The 21659-nt window shown below is 32.4% G+C and overlaps 1 protein-coding gene across 1 annotated transcript in view; it reads left to right on the top strand.

The window, feature by feature from the left end:
• Nucleotides 1-21659, top strand: part of LOC144965242 (telomerase protein component 1-like) — a 64559-nt gene that overhangs the window by 22771 nt on the left and 20129 nt on the right. The window contains exons 22-42 of the mRNA XM_078900377.1: nt 98-211; nt 1614-1734; nt 2726-2908; nt 5079-5254; nt 5742-5889; nt 6786-6962; nt 7854-7946; nt 8537-8669; nt 9922-10105; nt 10799-10905; nt 11346-11434; nt 12180-12294; nt 13219-13318; nt 14090-14264; nt 14509-14604; nt 15644-15768; nt 16249-16398; nt 17062-17167; nt 18037-18156; nt 20481-20579; nt 21499-21646. Coding sequence (XP_078756503.1) covers nt 98-211; nt 1614-1734; nt 2726-2908; nt 5079-5254; nt 5742-5889; nt 6786-6962; nt 7854-7946; nt 8537-8669; nt 9922-10105; nt 10799-10905; nt 11346-11434; nt 12180-12294; nt 13219-13318; nt 14090-14264; nt 14509-14604; nt 15644-15768; nt 16249-16398; nt 17062-17167; nt 18037-18156; nt 20481-20579; nt 21499-21646 — 2759 coding nt within the window. The remainder of the gene's footprint in view (nt 1-97; nt 212-1613; nt 1735-2725; nt 2909-5078; nt 5255-5741; nt 5890-6785; nt 6963-7853; nt 7947-8536; nt 8670-9921; nt 10106-10798; nt 10906-11345; nt 11435-12179; nt 12295-13218; nt 13319-14089; nt 14265-14508; nt 14605-15643; nt 15769-16248; nt 16399-17061; nt 17168-18036; nt 18157-20480; nt 20580-21498; nt 21647-21659) is intronic.

Below are 21659 nucleotides of genomic sequence, written 5' to 3'. Positions count from 1 at the left end.
GATGATGATGATGATGATGATGATGATGATGATACTGATATCAAAAATGATGATGACAATATTGAGGTTAAAATATCTTTTTATTATCCATTGATAGGGATGTGCCTAAAGAATTTTTGAAGGACTTCCAGGCTGAGGACAGTGACAGTAAGGAAAGAATTAGGAAACTCAGGAGAAGAATTGAGAACAGTGGACTTCAGATTTACAAGAAGTAAGATTTAAGATCAAAATTTAGTAGTAACTTTCTAATTATCGTTGAATCTCTCCTCTCATCTTTCTTTTGTACTCAGTAATTGCAAAATTGGCACCAAATTTTAAATTGTCATAGATAAGCCCTGACCATATTTCATTCCTTTTTAAGTTGTTGTAAAAAATGTATTATAGTTTTTATGGGTTTCTTTCTTTCAAAAGTGAAACACATAAGTGTTTGCGGACTTTGTATGGATCATAAATATTATAGTGCAAATATTGAACTAAGGTAATATATATATATATATATATATATATATATATATATATATATATATATATATATATATATATATATATATATATATATATATATATATATATATATATATATATATATAATTATTTTAAGTATAATTATTATTACTCCTACAGATCTGTTTCTTGTCACTGGGACAATCTATTGTCCCAGTGACAAGAAACAGATCTGTAGGAGTAATAATAATTATACTTAAAATATTTATAAATAGCTCCTTTTATAAAAAAGTTGAGCACTATTATTTCATGGAGTTTCCTTTAATTATATATATATATATATATATATATATATATATATATATATATATATATATATGTATATATATATATATATATATATATATATATATATATATATATATATATATATATATATATATAGTGTGTATAACAGCTTCAATAAAAAAGTGTTTTGAGTTCGAAACATTCCTTGTTATGTATTTTTAAAATTTTCTATTACAGCTATATTGTTCATTTTTTGTTAAATTCTTTATGATTTGGAACTTCAGGCAGTCAAGAATTACTGGAATTGTAACATTTAAGTCAATATACATTGTAATATGGGTTTGAGTTAAAGCTCACCAACAAGAATAACAATATTGGTTAAAACACAAATTAAATGTTTGTGTAAACTTAGTTGATTGTAGTCGATTTCAGAGATTCAAGTCAGCAGGTGATCACTTTAATAGCTGTCTATATGCAGTTTTTATAATTATTATTTAGGTTATTCTAGAAATTACAAGTGTATTTTAGACATACAAGAATAGTCCAAAAGCTAGAGCTGCCTAAATGAGCCAATAATATATAAAATATTTTTTTCTATCCAGGAATATTCTACTTTATTGTAGTATGATTATTTACTACATATTAGCAAGATTGAGAAAGTGTCTGTGGTATTAGATATTAACTATTCAGTATTGAATTTAAACTTATGCAAGTGTAAGTTTCTTGATTATTTCTACCACTTATGATCTGTAACTGAGGGAAGTGGAATCTTTGACATATTTTAAAAAGCAGCTTAAGACATTTTTCTTTACAACTTTATCCTCTTCCCCTTCTTTACACACATTAATCTATATTGTTTGAACTTTTGCCCTTCCCCTTAGCTATCCATGCCGATGGGGAGGCCTCTGTGATGGAAAGCCAGTAGTGGCTGGGCTTGAGGACTTTGGGGCGAATGTGTTGAACACCCTTGTTGATGCTGTCAAGAAACTGTGTCCCGATGAGGTGAGTGATTCTTGTGAAACAGTTTGGACAAAAAAGATAGTAAAAAGGAACATTTAAGTCTTCGTAAAACTAAACACACATTTGAAAGAAAACATTGCAATCTCATATTTATTTAAATGTTGAGGAGGGGAAAGCAGAGCCATCAATTCTATTCAAGTTTTGTCATCATGTTTTTTTCATTTCTTTGATGTCATTTTTTTCTGTACTCATAACCTCATACAATACATGTATATCATTCACATATTATTATTCTTGTTAAATGCTATGCCATCTTGAATTTTGTTCAAAATGCATAATGCTTTATAAGTTTCTTTTTCCCTTTTTAAAAAAAAAATTTGGTCATGCTCTTATTGTAATGAAAAGTGTGCTTCCAACCATGAAACTCTTTTTTTCTTTTGGTCAGTTTTTAAACAAAGCTAAGCCTTGAGCATAAGTTGAGCGAATGGCCCATGCAATACATACTACTACTACTACTACTACTACCACTACTACTACTACTACTACTACTACTACTACTACTACTACTACTACTACTTCTACTAATACTACTATACTACTACTACTACTACTACTACTACTACTACTACTACTACTACTACTACTACTACTACTACTACTACTACTACTAATAATAATAATAATAATAATAATAATAATAATATTAATAATATAAATAATAATAATAATAATGATAATAATAATAATAATAATAATAATAATAATAATAATAATAATAATAATAATAATAATAATAATAATAATAATAATAATAATAATAATAAAAATAACGACGACGACGATGACAATGATAATGATGATGATGATAAATGAATTAAAAAACAAACAAAAAAATAAATGAATACATTTTAAAAATATAGAAAACTTTTTCTTGTTGAAATTTATAACTTGAGAATGCGATTTTATATTTCTGAAACGTAAAGGTCAATTTGGTCATGAGTATTAAGTCTATGATAATATGTCACTCTGCCAGGACGAGGTTCTCACAGAAGAGGTTCACATCAACAATCAGCACTGGGCTGCTGTAGACAGACACAGCTCTGATTTTGTTGGCAGGTCAAAACTCATCAAACAGATCATCAGCAAGATCTGCTCCACATCTTATGGTGTTGTCAGCATCATTGGCAAGGCTGGTTGTGGGAAGACTGCCTTGATGGTATGCATTTTATTGAGATCCTATATATTTTGAAATGGTTAAGTAAGGGCCGCGAGATATAAGCTTGAGCCAGTCTCTCTGTAAGCATTCCCTTTTCTTTCCTAGGGCAAGATAGTTAATCCTATATGCTCACTTTGAAAACATGGGGATTTCTGATGGCATCAACTTTTTTGTGTGTCTAGGAATGCCTACTAGCCAATGACCCTTTTTTTCTAATTATTTCTTTTTATAACTATGTTAGTGTTAATGTCAAGCTCTAAATATTTGTGAGAACTCACAGTGTTGCTACTCTATGGCAATATGAGGCCGTTTATATGAGTCAGATTAATCCTTGCTTAATATTTGCAGTTTCAGACCCCCTGTGTTAAGCAAGGCCTCGACTCTTCATTGATATCCTCTAAAAACCCCCTTTTTTTTCAATTATAGTTTAAAAAGAAATAATCATCCTTATGATGGAAATTCAATTTTGAACGATAGAATAACACATGATTTTGATAAGAACAATACTTTGAGAGCTAGAGTCAAAGTGATACTAAGCAGCTAGAAGCTGTGGATTGTAAAAAGTAATAAACAAAAATGAATATAACAGCTTTAAAAAATAACTAAATATCAAACACGGAACATTTTGGACTCAAAATCCTTCTTCAGCCAACAACAAAAAACAATGAAAACATAAATACATTACTAAAAAACTAAATTGATTACTTAGAAATGGTTAGTCTATCTTTTCTATATAAAAATCTTGGGATGTCGCATCCCAAGACTTTTATACAGAAAGGACGTGCCGACCCACTGAACATTTCTCTGCTGTTGATTTAGTATTTTTTGTAATGTATTTATGTTTTCATTGATTTTTTGTTGTTGGCTAACGAAAGGTTTGAGCTCGAAATGTTCTGTGTTTGGTATTTTGTTCATTTTGAAGTTGTTATATTCATTTTTGTTGATTACTTGAGCTAGAGTCAGAAGACTTACTGCAATTTCGACGCTCCTATTTTTCAACTGTGCACCTTTGTTCTATTCACAGTTAATGAGCAGCCACACATGTGTGCTTTCTGTATATTTTGTGAATTTATTCTTTAACATATTCATTCTCTTCTTATTGAAAATAAAATTCACTAGTTCTACTGTTTAAGGTCATGATAATAGTTGTATTGAACAGTATGAATAGAAATATCATGAATCACAAACTTGTCTGTTTTGTCTAGAAATGCATTGCAAGTAATGGGTATTTCAAAATTATTATCTGCTTTTTCAATTCAAAAGCATTATAATGGACTGAATCAGTGACTAATTGATTGGAGTTTATCCAAGTTTTTGTTGTTGTCAATTCGATTGTTGTGACTGTTGTTACATAATCATCCCTTTGTCAACAACTTTGAAGGATTCTGTTACAATAGTGTCACGATCTACCAGATCTGCAAACACTTTTCCATACTCATGAACTGTCTTGAACCCATCAGGCATTCATATTTGGATGGTTACCACAATGAGTGCAAATGGGCGACGCCTCCAAGTCCACCAAATGCAGAGTGGCTGCCGTCCAGCTCCTGGATTAAAAGTCTTTTGGCTGACACCCTTTGTCTCCTCTACTGGTACAGAACCTTGGATGCTTCCCTCCCAATTCAAAGGAGAGGAGATTTCATCCTCAATCTTAAAAACTGCATCCCCTTCTGAAGTCGAGGAAGCTAAATACATATCAAGAGTATATATAAATACAAGGGTTACCTGGATCTCAGGGAGTTCGAGCTGATGTCAATGAAAATGTGCTTCAGCAGTGGATTGGTAGGAGAGGTGCTGAAGACCTCGCTTTCTGCATTTAGCCTGCCAGATTCCCATATCTCACTGTATAAGACTTTCCATATGGGTACATGTTAAAGAACAACATTTTTATTCCACCACTTCCAGCAAATATAGATGATATGAAAGATCAAATTACAGCTGCAATCAGAGACATCCTGAGGTGTGTTTAGGAGAAATTCTCATATCAGCTTGATGTTGTCTGTGTCACTGTGGTGACCTCACTAAACACTTGCAGAAAACTTTAAAATAATCCCATGTGTCCAAGCTTTTGCTTAACAATTTTTAAATATTCTTTTTGAAACACCCAGTATATTCAATAGTCAGGATTTCATTATCTTTCATTAACTCTGACCACTTTTATTCATTTTAGGCTGCCACTATCAAAGAGTTTGTGAACGCACGTCAAGGTGGAGAGGACTATAACATTCTCATCAACATTTCTGGAGCTGCATCAGGTTCTAACAATCTTTCCATGACCCTTAGGCGCCTGGTACAGTTGTTGAACACCAGATTTAATCTTGGACAGACTTTGCCTGAAGATTTCAAGTGAGTGATGACTTACTTTCTTTTTTTTGGCTAGCTAATAATCTTCTGGTTAAGATATTTACCAAGGGATCGAAAGTTTTGAGAAACAGGGATTTCAAAAAAATCATTTAAGAACTTTAATAAGATGTTTTCTTTATTTAATGCTTTCAAAATTGATAACATTTCATGAGTATGTAGGAGTCCTTAAAACCGTTTTAATTATTGCTTTCTGTGCCTGTGGAAGAGTAACGGTAGTAGACTAGCTACCAATATTACACTCTCGATTGAAGAGAATATACATATCATATGCAACCTGTTGAAATGTTTCAAATAATTTTAAAAAATTTTGTTTCCTCACATAAGCTGTATGCAACACTATTTATTTATGTTTGTTTTAAAGACTTATTATCTACTTTTCATCTGATTTGCAATATTATGCTAGTAATGTCTCAATGTTTATAAGTTCCTTAATATACCTGTTCATTTTTTTTTTTTACCTTTGATTTAGAAACCTAGTTGTGAAGTTTGAAGATATATTGACTGAGGCAGGCAACATCTGCACATCTAAGCTGGTCATCTTTTTGGATGGAGTGGATGCAATGGAAAGCAGTAACCAACCAAGTAGTCTTGAGTGGCTACCAGCAAGAATCCCTGATGTAAGTGTGATGGAGAGAGTATAAAAATAGTGTTGGCAGTTTAGCAATTACAGCAGCATCTGCTCCCCCCCCCCCCCCCCCCCCCCCAAGTAAAAAAACCTTTAAAATGCTTTTTAAAAATTGACACGTAAGAATTATTTCCTTGAGTGACAAGCAATTTTCCATCAGAGATGAGCGAAAAAGGGATCGAGTTGGTATATATATCTCCAATTTATCATAAAGATCATTGGTTGATATGTGTTGAGGCATTTAAAACACAATAGCAGAACTTTGCACAATATTCGCTCCTTAACAGGAAGCCAATGAAGCTCTTTTATCAGAGGTGACGCATGATGTTTCTTGCTTCGCTTAAGGACTAATCTTGCAGCATAGTTTTGAAATCTTAGCAGCCTGAGTTTTCTTTTGCTCGTGAGGTTCAAAAAGAGAGAGTTACAATAGGCAAGTTTTGAAAGAACCAATGATGTAACTACGGTTTTTGTCACATTTGTATTTGTGTAGTTTCTAATTTTACCAATTCTGTTAAGTGGAAATTTAGGCATTGAGAAAGATATTTTATGTGCCGGTCTAATGTCATATTCTCATACATAAAGATGCCAAGATTTTTAACAGTGGGTGAACTTTGCACAATCGAGCCACTTATGTTACATTTGATATTTCCAATAGAATTTGTAATATTAGGATAACCTAAAATGACAAGAAAAGAAAAGCAAAACAAAACGAGAAACAACACTCCCTAAAAAATCAGTCACTTCACTAACTATGATCCATAATAGTAAAAATTTATCACATATAAAATAGAGAATAAAGTACAATTTATATTTTCTCTCAATATCTATTAATCCATCAGTCTCTGAATTTCATTACTTTTATCATAACCTTATTAATTTCGTCCCAAGAATGTGGTGATTGTGATGAGCGCTGTGGATGGAGATGCCACTGCCAAGTCCTTGAAAAGGATAGGAGCTTTTGAGGTGAATACTGGGGCCCTTGACATGTGGGACAAATCTGAAATTGTGAGGCAAACACTGGCAAAGCATCGTAAATCCCTCAATGAGTCTGGATTTGGAAATGAGGTTAGTTTGGTTTTCATATTTCAGCATAAAAAGAGTTATATTCCCTTTTTATATAAAAGGACAAATCTGTAGTTATAAAAAAGTTCCTATCAATGGGAGTGGAAAGATTAGTCATGTACATATCTGATATGGTTATCAACTGCCTTCTTGAAACCATCTGAAGTACTTGCAAGATTTGTTTACTGTTTTAAAGTATTTCTGTTAGATAAGGACAACAAACACACAATTCGAATGTGTACCAAGGCAGAAAACAATACTTTGTGGTTATGTCTTTCATAAATGTTATCCATTTTTTAAAATGTAAAAATTACTTTATTTTAAACTTTATAGTCAAATAGTCATCCCTCACTCATTTGCTGTGATTCATATAGAATGATGTTTGTATTGCTTGAAAGAAAAAATAATTTCAGCTCAAGTCATTCCTTTCTGCTGCAGTCGCATCCTTATTCATCTTATTGATGTTTAAATGCCCCAATGATAAAGCGCCATCTTATCTCTCTGGGCTTCTTGACTTGAATTGTATTCACCCGATAGACCACTCCAATCCCAAAATGAATGATTGATGTTCCCATACGAAAATTATCTTTAGCTGAAAAATTTCTCTCTGTCAGAGCCCCCCCCCCCTCCCCCCCCAAAAAAAGGAACAAATTAAATTTTAAAAATCAAAGATGCCCCCAAGCTCAGCAATTTAGGAAACTTTTGAAAACATCCCTTAATTAATTATTACATTGCATTACATTACATTACATTCTATTATGATAAGATACTGCACCGTCTCCTTATTTAGCTATTTATTGTTTAGTTTTCATTTAGATTTTATTATTGATTAAGCATGTGTTTCTTCAATAAATAGTGTTTATTACTTAACACATTTTGCTATTTTATATTTAGATGAAGTTGTTGATGCTGAAAAAAGATGCCCACAATCCTCTATACCTGAAACTGGCTTGTGAAGAACTTCGTGTGTTTGGTGTCTTTGAGAAAGTTAGTTGCTCTTAATATGATTTTCTTATGAATGGAATCTCGTTAAATTATTTACATTTGATACATTTTTTAAAGATAATTTTCTATTTGTTTTCTTTCCATAATTTCGTGCTTCCAAAGTCATGTTGCATTGATGATTGTTTGGAAATTTTGTTTTGCAATGGAAATATTTATCCCATAACATTCCATCAAATATTTCAATCCATCTCTCTCTCTCTCTCTTTCTCTCTCTCTCTCTCTCTCTCTCGCTCTCTCTCTCTCTCTCTCTCTCTCTCCATCTCTCCATCAATCCTCTCTATCTATCTATCTATCTATCTATCTATATATCTATCTATCTATCTATCTATCTATCTATCTATCTATCTATCTATCTATCTATCTATCTATCTATCTATCTATCTATCTATCTATCTATCTATCTATTTATCTATCTATTTATCTATCTATCTACTTACCTACCTACCTACCTATCTAGCTATTTCTTTTTCTACCTTTCTTTCTCTCTTTCTTACTCACTAGATAGCTCTTATTTTCTTGCTTGTAATTGTTTTCTTTGTTGAGTCAGTCCTTAATGCTCTTTTGATGTTTAGGTTGCAGATAAATTGAAGAGTTTGCCACATACAACATCCCAAATGCTTCAGGAGATCTTGGTCCGATTGGAGTCAGAGCATGGACAACAAATGATTTGCCTGTGTCTTTCCTTACTGGCTTGTTCTAGAGATGGTCAGTTGTTAGAAAATAGATATTTATGAAAGCACATGTCAATCATAATGCATTTTATAGTGCTGTATTATTTCCTTCCTCCCCTCCGCCAGGCCACACATGACAAATATTTGTCTGTAAGGAGCCCTTTTTTGCATTAGCAATTTTGTAGTATCTATCACTTCCTTTTGTCACAGCTGAGTTGAGTCTTAATTCAGAAAAATTAATGAAATTCTATTTTTATTTTAATAAGTAATGAAATGAGAAATATGAGAATAATAGGTGGACTAATATTGTCAACTGTATGATAGGAAGAAATGTGCGTTCCATTGGTATGGTCCATGAAATAGAATGAGTATACAAAATTACTTTGTTAGGATACATTTTTGTTGGATGTGCATGTACTGGCATTGCATAATATTACTAATACGTTTTCTTGTTGCTCCTTATGGAGGTCATTTTAATTTTATCGTAATATGTTGTGACGTTGCCAGGTACATTTGGGGAGTCTCATATTTAAATTTCAGAATACTCAACTCAATCTATAATTGGATGTAGTTTGTACAATCAATTTCCTCCCTGTAACAATGAGATCTAGATTAGCAGAGCTCTTTATCTTTATTGACTCAATTATTGTACTTACTGATATTAGGCTGTGTTTTGTTCTTTTCAGTTTAAACTTCGACCAAAATATAAAATGAAAAGAAAAGGACGGGGAAAACAAGTTTATAATCTTACTATGAGAGACACTGCTAAGAATCAGAATTTCTTTCAAATACCAGGTTTTTATGTTCTTGCTATCAAAAGTACAAAAAAGTATCTATTAAAAATAATATAGCATACTATGCGCTTTGTATGGCATGAAAGCAGGAAAACCATCAAACAATGACACCATGCTTTCATTCCATCCTGACATTACTATGATATAGGTTTTAACCAAATATACTCTAGTGTCAATTAAACAATCTGACAATTCTTACCTTGACAAAAGTTATTTGATTAGTGTTTCTAATTATAGGACATTAGTGTATCTAAAAATCATTTAAGTTGGACAGGTGGCTACATCATTTTATGAAAAGAATATTTAAAACTAAACACATGGCAAAACGTTTTGGGAAATATGTTTATTTACTCACATATTTTGGGATGAGCATAAATTATTTTTAATTGGTTTGCCTAAATTTACTATTTGACTGATCTTCTTTTAAGTTGTCATTCTGTATTATACTCCCGTTTTTATTTTAAATAAGTCTCTTTTTATTTATTGTTACAGGACTATCCTTGGAAGAATTGCATGATCTTGTGAATTGCTCCAAAGCAATTAACATGGAGGGTGATTTTAAGCCTGAAGAAATCTTGCATGCAAATAATCTAGAAACTGGTGTGAAAATGCCACCCATCAAATTTACCTTCTTGGCCCGATCCATCATGACTTTCCTCAATCCCAGCTCTACCTGGTAAGTGATTACCTTTTCACATGCCTGATAACCATGTCCAAAAAATGTTTAAATTGACTTTAGTCAAGAATTGGAACTCAGAAGGTCTTATGTTACATCATTTAAAAAAAATTGTCATCATTTGATTAAGAATTGAAAAAGGTCAAGCACAAGTAAAGATAGAAATCAAAGTAAATTAAGACTAAACAGAACAAGATGTTAAACCAATTTCCTTTATTGTGAACAGGGACCTGCCAGGTTAAAATTTATTAATTTGAAATAACATTTCGTAAATTTGGAATTATTTTTAGATAATTTAGAAAATTGGAATTTAAAAAAAAATATATGTAAGTGCGTTTTCTTAAGATAAGATGGGAGGTTGATAATCATCAAAAATTATAATCTATAAATTGATTATTATTCGTGCAAAATAAATAATAAAATAAAACGAAGTAATTCTTGTTTTATTAAAATTATTGAAATCATAAGATTCTTTTCAACCCAAGCACCTGTTGATGATTTTAATGATGATGGTGTCATTGTCCGTCTGCCTAACCTAAATAGAAATGGTAAAATGAGAACTGCTTTATTGTCACAGCAGGCTCCTCTTAAAACAAAGTTTAGAGTTTACTTTAATTACTTGTGTGTGGACTATGTTACTGGTGTATGTTTCATACTATTTATCCATCCATTTTTTGTTGTTGTTATATACAGGTCTCCAGACATATCCTTGGCCAATGCTGAAATCCGAACTGCTGTTAAACTTCGATACATGAAGGGCTCGAGCAACTGGGAAGAAAAGATACATAAACTCTTGTCAGGTAAATACCTAAATGCCCGAGATAAAGATATGAACATAATTGTGGCATAAGCTGCATTTTGAATATGTGGTTTGTAGAGGGCTTCAGGTATTTGAAAATGCTGTAATTATTTACGGACAATTATTTTAATTTAGGCAGAGATGAAAAGTGGTGAAGTGGTCTCATGTTTGTGATTCACTGTGTATCACTTTGTGTGTAATGCAGAGACAAGTATGAGTTTTGAATCTTTTCCATTTCATTGCAGATAGGATATTTTATACCTATTTGTTATTCGGATATATGTGAAAATTGTTTTGTATATATTTCTGACCATTCAAAGTTGATTCTGAACACCTTCACTTAAATATCAAATGGGGAAGAACAAGTCACTAAAGCTAATATGCAAATCACTTTTAACACATAATTGAGATCTCTCCTTTTCTTTATTTCTTTGCAACCAGGATACTTTTGGCTAAAGGCTGACCCATCTGGCTGTAATGAGTGGAAAGGTCAAAATGCCAGGGCTTTTGCACAGCTCCCATATCACTTGGTAAGATTTCTTTGCAAATTTGTTGGGCTTTTTTTTTTCATTTCTTTTTTCAGACATCCCACTGAATATGATAATATCTTAATGTCTTGTTCGAAAATTAGACCTGTTGTCATCTTTCTGTTGCAAAAAGTGAAAGTGAAAAAAAAAAGAAAAGTTCTTCAGAGTTATGAGGCCATGTAGCCAGAATTAATCCCGGTATAATTTTCAATTGCTTGTTATCTGTGAATAGGACGCTGTCTGATGCAGAGTACTTGCAACCAAATAAACAGAATTAGCTACCCAATCACTGCTAGATGTGTGGAGGAGCTTCATAACAATTTTGAGACCTTTAAAAAGAGCACTATAGACTTTCAGGAAAGCACCATATTTTTCCCTTTTTCTTTTGAATATGCGCATGTACAGTAATACTCAGTCTGACCGAGTCAGTCAGTTTATTTGAGGATGAAGAAGAGGGGCCAGAAAAAAACTGTTGACTGCACCAAGGACCAATACCTGTACTTTTGCGTGTTAGGTGGTTGCTCTCGCCATGAGCTATCAGGACCGCATACAAATAGTGAGGGAACATAAAAATATATGAAACATTTTGACTATTGCAATATGCATTTATTAGAATTCCTAAGTAACTAATAATGATAGTAATTGGGAAAATTTCAATAAATTAATTTGATTAATTTTTATTTTTTTTTCAATTATACATTAAAATTTTCTCCAAAGAATTTGTTTCTTTAATCCTTTACATTTCCAGGCATGTTCGCACTCCTTCCACCAGTTGGAAAACTTGTTATGCAGTCATTGGTTTATCCAAGCCAAGTGTTCCATAGGACTAGCTGCTGGACTGTTGGATGACTTTGAAATGAAAGGTGGGCACAGTTAGCTGTATTGACCAATAGGAAAATACTTGTAACAACTGAAAAAAAAAGGGGAGCAAAATATATAACAGGGAATAGCTGAAATTCAGACTTCACGTGATGTGTTATTGGAAAGGGTTTAGCCTGATATTTCCTGTTGTTTATTTATTTTCTTATTTATTTATTTATGTATTATTTATTTCTTTATTTATTTGAAGCTGTTATGTATGTACTTTGTTCAATATTTTTGTGGTATACAATATTCACACACATGCACACACTCACATACGAACACACACACACACAAGCACATACACTCATAAATTCTTATATTTAATGTGTAAATAGTAAAATGACTTGGATTTTAATTAATTTATAACCAATCAGCTTGTGCCATATTTGGAAATTGTATAATTATTATCATTATTGATATTTATTTATTTATTATTATATTTATATATTTATTTTTGTTTTTATATTTGTTTTATTTATTAATTTTTTTAAAAATGTGTGTTTGTGCCTTTTAGAGGGTAAGTTGGTAGAGCACTTGCTTCACACGCAAAGGGACCAAAATCGATCCCGAGTGGAGTCAAGATTTTTTTCTGAACCTTTTGATCACCCAGCAGTTAGCTGCTTCTGTTAGAGCTGGTGGAAGTAGAAAGTACTTTGCAATATACTAGCATCCTATCAAAAGGATAGCAAGCAATTGCTATTGTCCATCTCATGTTATAGATACAGGGATAAACTCAGGTTCGATGGGTCTAATGGCTGTAAAGCACTACTTTTAAAACAATGTTTGTGCTTTTCAAGAAAACATTTCCAAATTATTTTCCCTTGTCCAAAGTTGTTGATTTTATGACGATACCATTGGTTTTGATTGGATTTTGATAATTTGAATTGATTTTCTAATTTTAAAAATTTTACTTTTCTTCACAGGATCTGGTGTCAAAGGGAAGGAATCAGCCAAATTCTTTGCATTACCCAGGGTGCAGCAGTACAAATCGTTTGTCTCAAGAAACATTGAAATTCTCGTGAAGTAAGTTACATGATATATAAATGATTATGACTCTTCTCTCTCTCTCTCTCTCTCTCTCTCTCTCTCTCTCTCTCTCTCTCTCTCTCTCTCTCTCTCTCTCTCTCTCTCTCTCTATATATATATATATATATATATATATTATATAACAGCAAATATAGCAAATGGATTATGCCGACTGAGGAAGTGTAAGGAACACAGAAACGAGTCGTCTCGGCAAAAAAATGTGAGTGAAAATTTACATTATATATATATATATATATATATATATATATATATATATATATATATATATATATATATATATATATATATATTTATATATATATATATATATATATATATATATATATATATATATATATATATATATATATATATATATAAATGGGATCACTCACATATAAGTGGCCAAAACATATGTTTCTGTGGCTTTCATCCACATCGTCAGTTGGCATATTGTCCGCAGAATGATTTTATTCCCTTTGGGATCGATGTTGACATTTTTGTATCCTTACGTCCTATATATATATATATATATATATATATATATATATATATATATATATATATATATATAATGTAAATTTTCACTCACATTTTTTGCCGAGACGACTCGTTTTTGTGTTTTTCCTTTAATTCACACTTCATCAGTCGGCATAATCCATTCTCCTTATATATATATAAAGAATTGAAGGGACCCTAGAACTGTACTCTTGCCATTCCTCTTCATTTGTCTCTTAATTAACAATCCTATGATTTTGAAATTCACAGTTACCCGACACTCGAGTTGCAGCAGGCATTGAATGAACCAGTCAGCACCATACCATTCAGAGATGCCAATGATGAGGTGGCGACCATGTATCCCAAACAACCTGCCCACATGTTGTTGTTGAGCAAACCAGAAAGGGAGAGTCAGTGCTACAGGACAATGTCCAATCTCAAAATGGTTTGTTTTAATTTAATTTAATTTTTTAAATGTTGACTACCCGATCCACCTTTTTTTTTCTTCTTATTTAATCATGCAAGGCCACAAGGCTCTGATGTGTGATAGTATTTGCATGGGACATAAACCATTCATTTTGTTATATTGTGTCTTGTTTCATTTCCTTCCTATAAATGAAAGGTTTTTGGGTATTTTCTCCCCAAAAGCTAATTTTATCTACTAATGCTTTTTTTAAAATCTCTTTCAGGCTGCCACATGCATCAAAGTGTCTCCTGCTGGTATCTATTTGGCTACAGGATCACAGGATGCCATTGTACGGCTTTATGACCAGGATACAGGGAAGGTAATTCATTGAGTTCATTTTTAAGTTGATAAAATGATTCCGTCTCTAATGAATTAGAGTTTTAGATGGTTATGATGAGCTTGTTTTTACAGTCCACAGCTTCTAGCAGCTTACTATCACTATGATGAGCTTCAAGTTTTTATTTGGAGTGTAGCTATCAAGTGAGATAATTTTGGTTCAAGGAGGAACATTGCACCTGTGGTTAAGAGCATTGTAAATATTTTCAGCCTTGATGCAGTTATTTTCCTCGTCAAAAGATGATTTTTTTCTCAAAGGAAATAATTGTTCCACAACAGAAGATGCAAAGTTTCCTTTGAGGTCAAATTGCCTTACTTGATGGTAAAATTTAATTTTGAAAAGCTCGACAAATTTTAGTTATTGTAAAAATGTTAATACTCCTTGGACCACAATTACAATAGGGGTTGGTTTTCAACTCAATTATTTTACTTTTTTTCTAACACAGTGATATAGACACGTGTAGAATGATGATTACTTTTGACCAAATGAAGATTTCATTTTATTTTCACTTCCCCTTTTTTGTCATAAATTAATATCAAGATTAGTCCCTTTTCTGTTGTTCTCCCGAAAAGAATGTTAGGTTTAAAATTGTAAAAAATATAAAAATTCGTACAATTCACTTATTGTCACCACTGTCTTGTCTTGCATCAAACCATTTCTATTTTCATTGACTTGGAAAGAAATAGAATGACATTGAATTGATTGTTTATTATCTGAAAAGGGAAAATTTTACTTCCTTATTTATTTTCATCTATTGTTCCGGTAAGATTCTCTTTGTACAAGTTTGCATGCATGTGTAAGGCTGTGTTTGTATGTGTGTGTGTGTGTGGGTGTGTGTGTGTGTGTTTGTGTGTGTGTGCTTGTATGAGTGTGTTTTTGTTAATACTTTATAGAATTGCTGGATTTTTATAATGAATATTTTATCCCTTCTATTCTTACGATAACTTTTTGAAAAGGTGATGAAAGACAGTAAACTGATATCAGTTTTTACTTGCATTTTTCCTAACCCTTTTCTGTTCAGGAGCTGAAATCATTCATGGGTCATTCAGATGCTATCACAGACATCTGTTTTGTCAACAATAGAATTCTGTGTAGTGCATCGGCAGACTGCAAACTGAGTATATGGGATACTGAATTTGGCCACAGGTTAGTGAAGACTTTATGCGTTTACAAAATGGGAAGCATTTTATTCATTTATAATCTATCTGACTTTGATTTTGTATATAATGGATGGATAGATGTGTCAATTAATCTAACTTTGTCAATTAATAAATAAATAAAATAATGATGGTAATAATGTGAATGATGATAATAATAATAATGATATAATATTAATAATGATGATAATAATATTAGTAATGATATTAATAATAATAATAATAATAATAATAATAATAATAATAATAATAATAATAATAATAATAATGATGATGATGATGATGATGATGATGATGATGATGATGATGATGATGATGATGATGATGATGATGATGATGATATTGATGAGGCTTTGCTGATGATGATGATGATGCTGAATCAATTTTTGATTATTACAATCCTCACTAGAAATCTACAGTTGTATTTTACATAGTATAAAAAATATCTTTAACGTCCTTTTCAATTCAGAATTCACACCCTGAAGGGCCACAATCGTAGAGTAGATGCTTGTAGCGCTGATGCCAGTGGCCAAGTGATTGCCTCTGGTGGCTGGGATGGAATGGTCATCCTGTGGAAAGTGTCAGATGGTAGCAATATCTACACCTTTGACATTGGAAGGTACTCTTTCCTCTACTTATATATATTTTTTTTACTTCAATAGGACCTTTTATTCTCAAGACTCAAATATATATCATCGAGACTGTGACCATAGATCATTGGATACTGCAGGTGATGTCTGGATATAGTTATCTCAGTGTTTCCAATTCAGTTTTGTAGAAAAAAATTGAAGGTACCAGAAAATTATTGATACAAAATTGTGATGATAAGACTTAGAAATGTTAAGGTTTCTTTGTTTTTTGTCCACTATCACATTTTTTTCCGTTTCCGGTAATAGACAAGATGTAATTTTTATATGCTATGATCTCAGTTTATGGATATTTTTCTAATATTCCAAATAGGAAAACTGATGAAAACTAATTGTCTTATTTCCATAGTTTTACAACATGAATATTTCTATTGTATCGTCTTAATATTCAAGGCTATAGCAAAAGAAAAAAATGGACAGGTGATAAAGAAAGTGAGAGATTTGCGTCAAATGAATAACAAAAGTAGTTTTTCATTGTATCAACAATGTGTAGACTAAGATCATATGATTAATATTACTATTTAAATTACAATTCGAATCATTTATCTATGTCATTTATATTCTCTTTTTGGAAAAAGTAAATTTCAAATTACTTTGTTTTTTTACATTTCATTAAAAAATAAATCAAACTCTAGTCCTGTGAATTGTGTCCACTTCCACCCTGAGGTTGAATTGCTAGCAGTTGGAACATGGGACAGCAAAATTCGCATCTTCAATACTCTTCATCAGAAACGTGTGGCGGTGAGTCGGTTGTAACTGCTGTTTATAAGAATACCTTTTGTTGTTGTTATTGAAAAAAAAAACGAAAAAACTCAAAATTACTAAAGCAAACAAACTAAACAAATGGAAAAGAAATCAAATCAGATCAAAACAAAAGAAAAAAAGAAGCAAATTGATGAACACTTAGTGAGCATCACACTGGTAGATAATTACAATTTAAGTGTGTACTGTCTCAGTTATCTATTTCAAATTTATAAATATTAGGAATGGGATTTTTGAATAATGTAGTAGTTTGCAATGAAATTATATAAAATCGAGCTCATCAATCGAAAAAACTTAATGCTAATTTAGATACATGCCAGAAACATGAAGCAAGTAACTGATAGGCGATGTGAATAACTGAAGAAATCTAGAATAAGTAAAGTGTGTAATTAATGTCCATGTACACCTCAAACTGGATCTAAAGCCATTTCAAAATTAATTTCAATTTTTCCAATCCTGTGAACAATCCTTTTAATGTCCTTTGTTTTGCAGTCCGTGATTTTAACTTCTTATCATCACCAGCAACATCATCATCATCATCATCATCATCATCATCATCATCATCATCATCATCATCATCATCATCATCATCATCATACCATCATCATCATCATCATCATCATCATCATCATCATCATCATCATCTTTATTATTATTATAATTACTATTAGTATTCTTCTTCTTCTTCTTTTTCTTCTTCTTCTTCTTCTTCTTATTATTCTTATTATTCTTCTTCTTCTTCTTATTGTTGTTGTTGTTGTTGTTGTTGTTCTTGTTGTTATTATTATTATTTTTCAGACCAGCTCAATGTTGTTGTCAATCAATCTCATTTTCTTTTCTTTCTCTAGGTGTTGAGTGGCCACCTCCAATCAGTGAGGGATGTTGTCTTCTCCAAAGATGGCAAGCATTTGGCATCAGCTGACATGGATGGGGCCGTCAAAATCTGGGACTCCAAGAAAGGCACTGTGGTAAGTTTGCTTTCAGTGATTAAATGTTATACACAACCATATAAAGCAACAAAGTTTTAATAAAATTTGCCTTGCCATTATGACCATCTGGAACAAAATTTTATTCATAGATAAACACCTCAATGTTTGCAATAGAATTGCATGTGCTACCAGAGTGTTTGATGAATATTCAAAAAGTCTCCTTTATAAAGAGCATATCATGCCTTTGTCCACCTTGAGTGTCTTGCATCTCTCAGTGAGCGATGCATGTCACATTTTTTATACTGTGTATAACACAAGAAAAATAATTGATAGCTTCAAAAGGTAAATATTTAATAATTTCAGAGATCTATATGACCGGCTGTCAATAAATGGTCGAAATGGGGGACAGAGGAGGGGGGACAGAGGAGTGTGTGTGTGTGTGTGTGGAAGGATTTTTTTTAAAGCACAAAAAGTAAAATATCAAAAACTTTAATTCTTGCACTGTGTAACCTTCCACATTAATCCACTCACCCCCCCCCCCCCCAACTGTCTTAGTGCAGTGTAACCTACTCCACTAATAACCTGGTAATTTGTCACCTGAGAGGCAAGTTGTTAGGCTGTGACCAATCCATTCTATCAACACAACATGAAGTTTAATACTCAGGAGTTTCTTAATTATTTTTTGAATATTCAGTTCTTTTGGTGGTTAATGGAGAGAAAAAAGAGAACAGAACAACAAAACCAATAAATGAAGTGTACAAATTTGTAGTCTTTTGCTGTTTATTACTGAGTCTTTTATAGGAAAAATCAAAACTGAAGAGCTTGTATCTCATTTTGAAGATCATGTTTGCTAATTGCCATCTCAAAATTTTTGATTTAAGGAAAATCAGCAGAATCAATTGAAACTACGAATAAGAAAGTGAATCAACCATTGATTTGAAAGGTTGATAAAATTTTGGCACTAATAATTTTTTATTTTCCTCGTTCGACGCACAGTTACACCTATGTGATGAATTCTTTTGATATTTATTTGTTTCATGACAACATTTCACTCATTTACGTATTAAACGTTGTATGATTGTTCGTATTAATGAATGGTATGTACTTCAAACTTTAACGTTTAGAGTTCTGCTTCAAATCCTCGGAAAAATCGTTCGTATCAATGTTTTTGTCTCAAGGCTCAAGGAAATCGAAATGGCGGCGGCCTTGTTTACTTCCGACACAAAAGTGCACCACTAATTTCATCTTATTTCGCGATTTGTTGATTGAAGACCTATCCTTCGCTTAATATTATATAAAGCGTTGTATGATGATTTAGAATTACAAAGAGGCATCAAAAATAATAAACCATCCTGTTGATGAAGTAGAAAGAATTCATGGAAAAGCAATAGAAAGGAAAGCATTCTCAATTACCAACAATAAAAAAACATATTTTATACCATGAATTTGATCTTTTGCCATCTGGGAGAAGTTTTTGTCAGATTAAATGTGGAACTAACAAGTATAAATCAACGTTCGTTTCATCAGCAATAAAAATGTTGAATATTTCATATGGTACAGCAAAACCAAGGATTAATGCGTTGACTGATTGACTGATTAATTTGTTTAATGTTAGGCTAGATGAAGTGACCAATTGATAATGATGATAATATTTGGTATTGAATTGCCAAGAATGTAACGAATTGAAAATGAAATGAAAATGTTAATGTTGTGTATGTCGCATGCGTGAAAGAAAGAGAGGAAGAGAGAGAGGGAGAGAGAGAGAGAGAGAGAGAGAGAGAGAGAGAGAGAGAGAGAGAGAGAGAGAGAGAGAGAGAGAGAGAGAGAGAGAGAGAGAGAGAGAGAGAGAGACAGAATGGGTAGGAGTGAGGTGTCTGTTCAATTTTATAGTTATCATATAACGTTATGACAAGTGTAACTAAATGACAAATTGCCATATTTATGGACAATAAAGATCTATTATTATTATTATTATTATTATTTATTTTAAATCTCAAGTCCTTTGATTTTTCTGCCCGACATAAATATGCAAATAAACTTTAGAATTATCAATTCTGGAGATGTGTTTTATAGATTAAGACATGCTAAGGAAATGTTTAAAAAAAAAATATGCAAATGCTTTTGTCCAATCTACAAGACGCTTAAAGACTGGAAATGAATCAATGATGGTTTAGTTATTAAAATCGGTTTGTATTTCATTTCGCATAAGACAACACTTTAATTTGTTAACATAAATAATACAGATGCACTGAAATGAAATGTATCCACTTAAAACTAAATCTCTCAGCACCAGGAAGCTTATTCAGCCTGGGTATTTCCCTTTCATTTCTCTTACCCAATTGTTTTATTTCTTTCCTAACAAGGTGGGAAGTTTGAAAGGTCACAGCGAACCAATCAACAAGATCCTTTTCTCTCCTACTGGAAAGGAACTTATCACTGCCAGCAGCGATCATCAAGTGAAAGTAAGATGAATTGTTTTTTAATGGTTTAAGTGCATGAAAACTGTATCATATGTTTGTTCTTGCAAATGGCTGATAAAATTTGTAGATGTAATCTAGACCACTGAAAGGACATGAAAAACAGACACCACCAAAGCAACATACCAGATTGGTTGAGGTCCAGGTCAACAACGTCCGCGTTCACCACTGCCAACTCCCAAGGTGGTAGCGATAAGTCAGCAACTAGAGCCACAAACCTATCAAACTACCAACTACCACTGTCCGCCATGATAACCCATTCAAGACTGTCATGCAGGCCACTGTAGAGTGAAAGAGAAGAAGAGGGAGACAGAAAAATAAACAAAACTATGGCTAGATGTCAAAGAGTGGAAAGGCATGGACCTCAATACCCTTCTAGAAAAGGCCAGAGACTGTAGTAAATGGCGTGAGATTGTGAAGTCTTCATCCTTTATGTACCCCCAACAATCAACTGGTCATGGGAATGAATAAGTGAGTGAATGAATGTAGCTATGTGGAGTATCTGTTTATTTTAATTTGCCGTTTGCCGATATTGTCTGAGTGTGAATGGTTGGGTGTTTGCTTTTTACTGTATTGTGAAATAGATGTAATTGCTCGTTCTCTCTGTATTGGCCATCTTATTAATCATCTTTTTGCCTGTCTATTTGAACCACCTGACTGCCTCTCTATTAGCAAGGATCATTTGCAGGTGACATGTAAGGCTTAGGCTGTCCTCAAGCTGGGATCATAAGTAGATTGTGTTTTGTCTATTTTTTATTTTATCTTCAGTAATTCAAAGGTGTTAGGGGCACTGATGAATTAATTAGTCCATGTCATCCAGCTATTTCTGTCATCTTCCTTTTCTTTGGACCTCAAATTGTTGTGAATGCTTTTAACTTTCTAGTTTCTGTTTTTTCACCTAAAGGTATGGTCAGGAGATCTAGGATACCCATTACGATGCCTGGCTAATGAAAAACATGGAGCTGCCACTTCTGTGGCGATATCAAAGGATGGAAAGATTGTCGCCATTGGTTACCACACTGGCATTGTGAGAATGCATTCAATTCACACAGGTTGGTGATTATC

The sequence above is a fragment of the Berghia stephanieae genome, chromosome 2 (genome assembly GCF_034508935.2).
Source record: "Berghia stephanieae isolate SIO BIC M18660-M18661 chromosome 2, UCSD_Bste_1.3, whole genome shotgun sequence".
Taxonomy (NCBI): Eukaryota; Metazoa; Mollusca; class Gastropoda; order Nudibranchia; family Aeolidiidae; genus Berghia; species Berghia stephanieae.
The sequence above is the reverse complement of the archived record's forward strand: the minus strand, read 5'-3'. Positions and strand labels throughout refer to the sequence as shown.